A 9,307-nucleotide genomic window follows, 5' to 3' on the forward strand; every position below is an offset into this window, starting at 1 on the left:
TTTATTTCTTTATTTGTGGTCACATGACCAAGAGTACAAACATTGAAAACAATATTTTGCGGATGGACATATCAGATAAAGTAATGAGTTCATTTTCATACAAGCAGCTTATGCTTCGAAAAATTGCTCTAGACTTCAATAGATGTGCATTTGTTATCTTTTATTAGTGATTAAATTTTCATCCTAATGGAAACTTATGCTAATAAGTCGGTAAATACAGATTTTATGTACAGAATAGAATGTACATACAGGTAAAATAATCAATATATGTTTTGTAACATGAAAATCACATTTGTCACATTTTGATTGTTATTATAACGCTGTTGAACATTCAGCTTATGGCTTAAACAGAGTAATTTGCCTAAAATACGTATAAGGTCCTTGTTATAATAGAGTTCCAATATGTATTTTGCAGGTTCAAGTGTGGAAAAGGAAAATAGATGATGTTAAACTGGAATGCCAATACTGAATGCCGGTATCTTGATATCTTTGCATAAATTCACGTATAACTATTTCTATACTTCCCATTCATGTGTTGTATCACAGATGCTAAAGTAAAGCTGGCAGTCTCAGGCAACTGGGTACGTGAACGTGGAACACAAAGTGTCAATATCTCATGCAGATAAGTTGTCTTCGTGGTTGTTAAAGTACCAATGAAATCATCATGTCAAGAACCACCATACGATAGATATTGGGGCGTGTCCATGCATGTCAAAGTGCCATTTTACAATACATATAGGGGCGTGTCCATGCATGTCAAACAACCACCGTACTACACATATAGGGGCGTGTCCATGCATGTCAAAGTGCCATTTTACAATACATATAGGGGCGTGTCCATGCATGTCAAACAACCACCGTACTACACATATAGGGGCGTGTCCAAGCATGTCAAAGTGCCATGACACGATACATACAGGGGCGTGTCCATGCATGTCAAAGTGCCATAATACGAAACAAAAAGGGCGTGTCCATCCATGTCAAAGTGCCATCATACGATACATATATGAGCGTGTCCATCCATGTCAAAGTGCCATCATACGATATATATAGGGGCGTGTCCATCAATGTCAAAGTGCCATCATACGATACATATATGGGTGTGTCCATGCATGTAAAAGTGTCGGGTCTATAGCTGACCATCCAGACTGTTTGGGTAGAGGATCATGTCTCCAACAGGATCACATCTTCCACACCAGCCTCCACACACCAGATCAATGACGGCGCCATCGTGTGTCCGGGTAATACTGTGCACTTTGGGCTTATTTCCAAAGGCAGTCCACTGTAGCTGCATGTGAGAAGATCTGCTAAAATGCATTTGTCATAACAAGTCCTGATTTTGCTCTGATCAAGGAAGCAAGGTGATGATATGGACATAATCATGTGATATTAATAGACTATTCATGGTTTTCAATTTGACTTACAACAGGATAACAACAGGATTAACTACAGTTTCTGCATATCTTCATAAATTAAGGTCTTTTAAATGTTCTTGAACTATAAGTTTTGTTTACGCACATAAAATCATTTTATCCTCCTTGTGTTTGATATTTCAAAGACTTGGCAAACATTTAGATACATTATTTTCCCTATTCCCCTAATTCAAATACTAAAACAAAAGAATATATTTGAAAAAAACCCTCATATTTATTGTAACCCCTTTTATTATATTTTAGTATTGCGTGATACATACTACAAATGTATCACTTACGTCAGCGGCGAATTTCATCCCTGTACCCAGCGTGTTGATGCGAAAGGTTCCGATTGGCTTGCATGTTCCTGAGTATGAGTAACAGTCTTCTGCTCTGCCATATGTATGTGGCTTCGTCTTGGTCCCGCTGGTGAAGGTGGTGTCCGTTCTCACAACAGTCATTGTCTAAAGCATACATCTGTATTATTTTAAAGATCACATACCTCTAGGGGGTGAAAATACACAAATCTCTCATTGGGATCGTCATAAATGAAACCCCGTCATTAAAATTACTCATTTCGATCGTTAATTACCTTAAATGGACCTTACTTGTCATCATTCACTTGATGCTCAGTTAATGAATTTATAACAGGTATAATTAGTTGTAACGCCTCTTACATTACCCCACAAAGGTCCCCATTTGGCATTTCTTGTGTCCAGATCGATGAAAGGATTAACCGATAACACGTTGATTGATTAATTACTTTTATGCGGATTTAAATACGAATTTGTTAAAAGGTAGTGTTTATATATGTACATTTACTAATCTATGCTGAATACACTCTGCCGTCCTCTTTTTCAGGATTTGTACAACAAGAAGTCGTCTCTAGTTCCGCCTCTAGGACACAGAATTAAACCATTTATTTCTTCTGCCGGCATTTAGCTGGAAGTATATCTCCTTCCCGTCTTCTTCTTGGCAATTGGTTAGGCCACAAGTTGACCGAATATTAACATCGTTGAAAAACCAGAAACCAGTGAATTACAATATGAACAAGAATATAGTCAGTGAAAACATTAATATAACAATTATCAGTCTTTATTTACAGATGGGCCCAATGACAGAGGCACAGTGGCTTGTGACAGTTGGATCCAGAACAATCTCTTAGATTACCGGAAAACAGCTCTATTTTCACAGCTGAAGCAGCGGCTCGTCAATATATTCAGAAACATCGTAACATAAACAATAACTTTCAACAATCTTTTGGGAGTCTCTTTCTTGTCGTCAGGCTATTAAAACATGTAATCATCCGATACTACTGGCCAATACGAAATCGTCTTTTGTTGGTTACCCAGTTACGTAGGCATTTCTGGTAACACAATGGCTGTTCCTGCTGAGGAGACAGCTGTAAACAAATCTATGACACCACTTCTTATTCCGTACTCTGATTGTAAAGCCACCATTAGATCTTTTATCCGTGATCTGATGCAGAAGAAGTGGGACACCCAGGTGGGTATAAATAACTTACATGAAATATAACCCTAGATTGTTTATACCTACTTGGGTGTCAGACCAGATTTGTGGAGGTCATCATGCGACGATGCCGTATTTGTCACAAAGATATACACATACCTGTTAAAAGGTGAGGATCCTCCGTTTTGTATCCCTTGTGATGAGAGAGTCACCGTCAAGCATATCCAGCTTGACTGTGTTGAATTCTCCACGACAAGGGATAAATATTTCAATGCCAAAACTGTTAAAGATCTCTTTTACCACTGTTGGTTCTCATTTAATTATTGTCTTTTAAAAGAAATTGATTTCATGATTGCATTTTGATTAATATGTGCTGTAGACAGATGTATTTTAATGATTGGTAGTATAAATTGGCAACTGGTATTGTTAGTGGTTGTATCCTCAAAGAGGGTTAAAGTATCGTAAAATCATTGTCCTCCTGAGAGGGTACGTAAGTCCCAAAACTTTCATAGTGTATTTTTTGCTTACCCCATTTTAAACGAAGTATACTTGTTCTACTAAAATTCGGCTAAACCATCGTACAATCGGCAACTAATGTCCATGCAGGTAGCAAACGTACTGTAAGTCCGCATTGGAGCCACTGGACCCTGGTATGGTGATCTACCTTCAGTTGTCGGCGGTCTATAGCCCGCTTTTATATTGTATCGTCCTCCATAGTTAAATTGTTTTAGATTTAATTACTAGTTTTAAATATCTATCTGTGATAATCTACTTGTTTTACTGTCCTTCGTTGACATATTTTTTACTATTCTCTATTATGTATAATATTAATGGTTCGCTTCACGAATTGGCTGCAATGTTGCCGGTGTGATCTTAAATATCAACTCACTTACTCTTGAGATCTCTCGCTGACAAACTCATGTTGTTGGTAACTGGATTGTCTGGTCCAGACCCGATTATTTACAGACCGCCACCATATAGCTGGAATATTGCTAAACTAAACCCACTCACTCTCGCTGACAAGAGTAAAACTTTAAAGTTCCATTGTGACCTTGAAATGAAGGTCAAGGTCACCAAACCTAAAAGTATCCTTTCTTTTGCAGTAATGAACCTAGGTACCAATATTAGAAATATCTAGTCAACAGTTTTTAAAATATTTCAGTTCGTACGTGCGGACCTACGGACGGACGGAGCCTAATACTATAATTAAGAATATGTATAACGGAGCATACTAAAAACTGTGAAACGATGCCGCTTACACAAGGAGGACAGTACAAAATAATGCAGTCCTATATATCGCGATTTTTTTTGTGAAAGGTTGAAAACCCTTGACACACAATCAGAGCATACTGTAGATTTTTGATGTGCCTCCTGGCTTTTCGCTCCAGGTGGACTTGGTTATTGGACATAGGTTGTGACAGAGTCATCGCTAAGTACCAAACCCATATAAACTTTACAGGAAGTTGGTGCCATGTTGGTGCAGTTATGGCGCCGTATTCCCGATGGTGTGGTTCGGTGCATCAGTCATTCCATGAGGAGGCGATGCATCGCAGTTATGAACACACGTGGTGGGATACATGTTATTGACATCCTGCTTTGGGAACAGTATGTAAGTTGTGTATTATCAGTTTCACTCTTAGACGTTTGGGTGCCAGCTCTGGTCGGAATGGTCAGACCATGGACCTGATATCTAGGGACCTTTGTCATAGTGGTGCTTACGAATAGTTAACACCTTAGTCAATGCACCGTTTGGTCTTATGTTCTAACGGTCAAACGGGTGTGACGTTTTCACTTTGACTGAGTTTAATTGTAGATAGAGTGTGACCGTGAAAACTGTTTCACTGTGTGTCACTTGTCTTTCATAAAACCAGTTCCATTTATCATGGACAATGTAAATGTAAACAAATATGTTCTCCCATCACTTTACTTGACATACTCACAACGCACGAATCGGAATTAAAGTATTCACTGCAGGGCTCCAGATAACTTAAAAGGTTGGAATGTACTTACACCTCCTATCAGAGGGCTTCAGATAGTGTGTGTGTGTGTGTGCGTGCGTACGTGCGTGCGTGCGTGCGTGCGTGCGTGGGTACTTACTCCTCATTGTCACTAAGGGCATCTGCATATTTCTGATTTTCTGATAAACTGTTGCTCCACCCATGATATCTTTTTCATGTGGCAAATCATTTCAGCAGTTAGTGGTCTACCTTTTCAGGTTAGTTTCCAAAGTTCTCTCAAAGTGCAGCTGGTGACATCAACAAGCAGTAAACCTTCACAATCACATCACAGAAATCTAAGTCGAAATGTGCACCTACCGATGGTATAATTCTGATCTTCCGATACACTGTTACTCCATCCAAGCCAACACCATCACCTACTAGATGTGACTGTTCTTTTCTACAGTTATTGTTCGACCTCTTAGGAAAGTTTCCAATGTTTTCATTTGGCAGCGTGACATACTCCAGCTGGTGTGTGTCATTCATCAGGCAGAACACCTTCACTGCCATTCCCCTGAATTGAGGAGCTGAAGGCACGATGGTGTACTCTCCACTGTGAGCAGCTGGGTTGGCGGTCCTCAACTCAGCACATGTCGTAGGATCTGTTAATATAGTAAGGACAAGAAAATCATTTTAAAAGGCAACGTTTGGAGACACCTGAATGTGAACTTTAATGAGAAGCACGTGAGATGATTAGGCCCCGATTTCAAGAACATTATGATTAACATACCTCTGTCTTTAAGAGATGTGCTTCTTTCAGAGGTCGGTATTTGCATCACAAACACGATACTCCAATGTTACATATAATACATTTCGTATTATCTCTGTCATATCTAACCACGGCTGGAAATGATGCATTAGTGAAGGGAGGAGGAAACATGGTCCTATGGTAACGGGTCATCAAACGATGCTACATTCCCTGGCCCCTGACTTATTTGTAAAGATCAATTGTATCCTACCCCTTCAAGGATTGTGAATGGTTCCTTTGGTAGACAGACAGAAGTTCTATTCGTACTATCGGCCAAAAGGCCTACAATACGGTTATCAACATTGGCAGCTCGTGAAACAGTGTTAGCAGTAGCTGACTTAAGTTGTCCATGTTGTTAACAGTAGGTGAGTTATGTTTTCAGATTGTTAACAGTAGCTGAGGTATATTGTCCATGTTGTTAACATTAGCTGTTATGTTGTCCAGGTTGTTAACAGTAGGTGAGTTATGTTGTCCAGGTTGTTGACAGTAGCTGAGTTATGTTGTCCAGATTGTTAACAGTAGCTGAGTTATCTTGTCCAGGTTATTACTAGCTGAGTTATGTTGTCCAGGTTATCACTAGCTGAGATATGTTTTCCAGGTTGTTAACAGTAGCTGTGTTATGTTATCCAGATTGTTAACAACAGCTGAGTTTTTACGTCCAGTTATATGGCTGCAGTCTATAAAATATCGAATCTGAACCAGACAATCCAGTGATCAACAGCATGAGCATCGATCTGCACATTGGGGAAACGATGACATGTGTGTCAACCAGCTCAGTGAACCTGACCACGAGCCTGATCCTGTTAGTCACCTTAAACCACAAGCTTGGGTTACTGAAGACCAATATTCTAACCCGGACTTTTACGAGTAGTACTCTGAACACGTCTTTTGATACAGTTGTGTTTTTTGTAAAATTCCTCTGTTGTTTTTTTGGTTTCACACTGATATTTTGCATACATATTTTAACGTATTATTTCAATTTAGGGAATACACAGGATAAGACTTGCCATTTGCCTTACCGAAAACACTACAAAGAAAGAGTCTCATAAATTCTCGTTTTCAGTGATTGTGAATTCAGAGTTAATTGTCAGTTCAGTAACGCGTTACCCCTTTTAATATTTCATGCCATTCTCCTATTCAACTGACCTAACAACAAAGAAACAACACAATATGAATCAGCATACTGCAAAAAGGAGATGGCATTCACCAAGGAACGGACTGTGGACATGTACTCAATGAACCATCCTCGTGCATAAATGGTAAGCATTCCTTCTGTTATGATCTTAAACGTTAATTCGATGAATACTCATGCTTGCAGTTCCAAGAATATAGGAACCTAATGCACGGACTTTGCAATATTTTCACGTTAAAGAATCTATCGAATACGGTACCTTGTTTGTAGGTGTCAAACAAACCAATTCCTGGGTTAATGACGCCACCAGATACTGGATCTGTGTGTCGTGTGATGCACAAGCGGCTCGTGTCTGAATGCTGGAACTCTTTACATGACGTGTAGGAGCACAGGGCGGCACAGATTGTTCGTGTAAACACTTGCTGGATCTGAAGATGTTGAGGGTTTCCTAACTCGGCGGGAGCTCCACTCTGCCACTTTTTATAATGGGTCTCCTCCAAACTGGACGTTATTGAAATACAGATAACCAAGAAAAAGTAACTCTGCAAGGTTATAACTGCCTCCATCTTGAAAGACGTTCCAGTTAAGATCTTGACAAACTGAAAGGTGGGGTAAAACAGATCTTATCGCCACAGAACGAATCACTATATGTGAAGAATGCAAATACGATTCACACTGAAACGGCACGATCACATGACATAAGATTTAGTGAAGTCATCACTGGTGTCGGGTTCAATTAGATTATGCCACGTCACTCGCTTTGTTATAGAATTGATTTCTTGTGGACTGGCATTACATTGTTGTCTGCATTTTTCATGATTTTTCTCATGACAGTTAAGTAATGACAAAGCACACACAATGTCATACCGTCAAATTAACCCACGGGGTAAACCCAAGCGACACATAGATCCCAATCCTGTCTAACTGTCACATACACTGACAATAATCAGTATGTATTATTAACTCTCCGAATAGGTATGAAAATGTCTGGATGAACATATTGATATATGTAATTGTAACAAACTTCCAAAAGCGACAGCCTATGTCGTTTTTATCATGTCTTGCTGCTTTGCTTGTTCCAAAGATCCTTCAGACACGTTCGTACCAATATACTCCTACAGACAGGTGCATACCAATATACTGGTTTGTATACATCACAAAGGCGAGTATGTTCCACGAGATGTCAGTTTCATTGGTGATGTTATAGAAGAAGTCCCAAGGGTATGCCCTGTGCCCTTCAACTTGGCAAACTACAGGAAATATATTTGCCACACCTGATGAAAGCTGCTGTAATGGATGACCAGTGGTCAGACAGAATAAAGGGAAAATGGAAGCTGGCTCCAAAACACCCTGCCATTGAATATAAGGGGCTAGGGGCTGAGGAAAATAGAAGCAGCAGACAACTTAAACCCAAGGGTAATTGTGCTATTGTGAAGTTGAAGCAGGTTAGACTGAGTGTTTTACCTTGGACTGGATTTAGTGATTAAAATACAAGTTATACTTGCTGATATACACATAAATATACTACCCATCAAAAATCTAGACTCACTTAAAACACTCACTATATGTTATGTATGTATACATGGTTACAACGAAGGTGAATTTCTCCACCAACTGCAAACCGTATGCAGATTAATTGCACGAGGATGATGGCTGAAATGTATTTGAAGTGCTGCGTTTTGGTCTAAAGTTTTGATAACTTTTTGCCATTTGTCACCGTGTTTCGTCATTTGTTGACCGCATGACAACAATCTTGTCAACGTTACGAATGTGTTTTCCTATTCATCAGTACATGTATAAAACAGCGCCCGTAAGTACCTCTAAACAGTATGGCATATTTTGCAAAATCTACTTTAGAACAGTTGACTGAAGTATGCGGCTACATTTACACTAGTGAGTCTAAATTTTGATGTGTAGTATGTAATAATATAATATCAGGGCAAAAGAGAAACACCACAATGTGTGTTGTAACAAATGCTTAATACTGCTGGGCGTGGGATGTTTCATATAAATCCTGTAACATATAGTACAGACAGTCATGGTGAAGTATGCACTTGCTTTGTATCAAGTAATTTAGTATCATGCTCGTTGAATATCAACCTGCCAAATCTGCTACCAGTATTTCAAGATGCAGCTCCTTGGTAAATGCTAAACATATTGGCCTACACGTAAGAAAGTACAATGTATATCCAAGTGGAAAGTCCTACCCTACTCGTCTCTGCATCGTGCTTACACTGAAACATTGGCTGGAACTTCGTGTCCACTCCAAGCTTCAGGAGGCCCTCGATCAAGGAAGGATCCATGATTATGCTGAAGTGGGAGCCAATATGTATGTTATTCTGAATCCAAATGGTGGTGTAGATCTCAGACAGTGGGAGAAACAAGAAGAACTGGGAAGAGTGCTACCTACAGCTAAGGCTTTCTTGTCCAAATATCTTGTCCAAAGAACAATGGCAGAAACTGAGAGACTGTTGCGATGCGATGACAAATTCTGTGCCCGAGCACAAAGACATGGTTCCCTATGTCCTTCAGCAAGATCATCAAATCC

At 39.5% G+C, this 9,307-nt stretch overlaps 1 protein-coding gene across 1 annotated transcript; it reads right to left on the reverse strand.

Moving 5' to 3' along the window:
* Nucleotides 1-1,129: 1,129 nt before the first annotated feature.
* Nucleotides 1,130-9,062, reverse strand: LOC137259406 (A disintegrin and metalloproteinase with thrombospondin motifs gon-1-like). Its single transcript, XM_067797072.1, has 5 exons — nucleotides 8,967-9,062; nucleotides 7,019-7,358; nucleotides 5,198-5,481; nucleotides 1,712-1,876; nucleotides 1,130-1,288 (listed from the first exon to the last, which is right to left on the reverse strand). Exons 1-5 carry the CDS (start codon nucleotides 9,060-9,062, stop codon nucleotides 1,130-1,132), a joined length of 1,044 nt encoding a protein of 347 aa, XP_067653173.1.
* Between the last annotated feature and the right edge of the window lie 245 nt (nucleotides 9,063-9,307).

Source organism: Haliotis asinina, chromosome 13, assembly GCF_037392515.1.
Source record: "Haliotis asinina isolate JCU_RB_2024 chromosome 13, JCU_Hal_asi_v2, whole genome shotgun sequence".
Lineage (NCBI taxonomy): Eukaryota > Metazoa > Mollusca > Gastropoda > Lepetellida > Haliotidae > Haliotis > Haliotis asinina.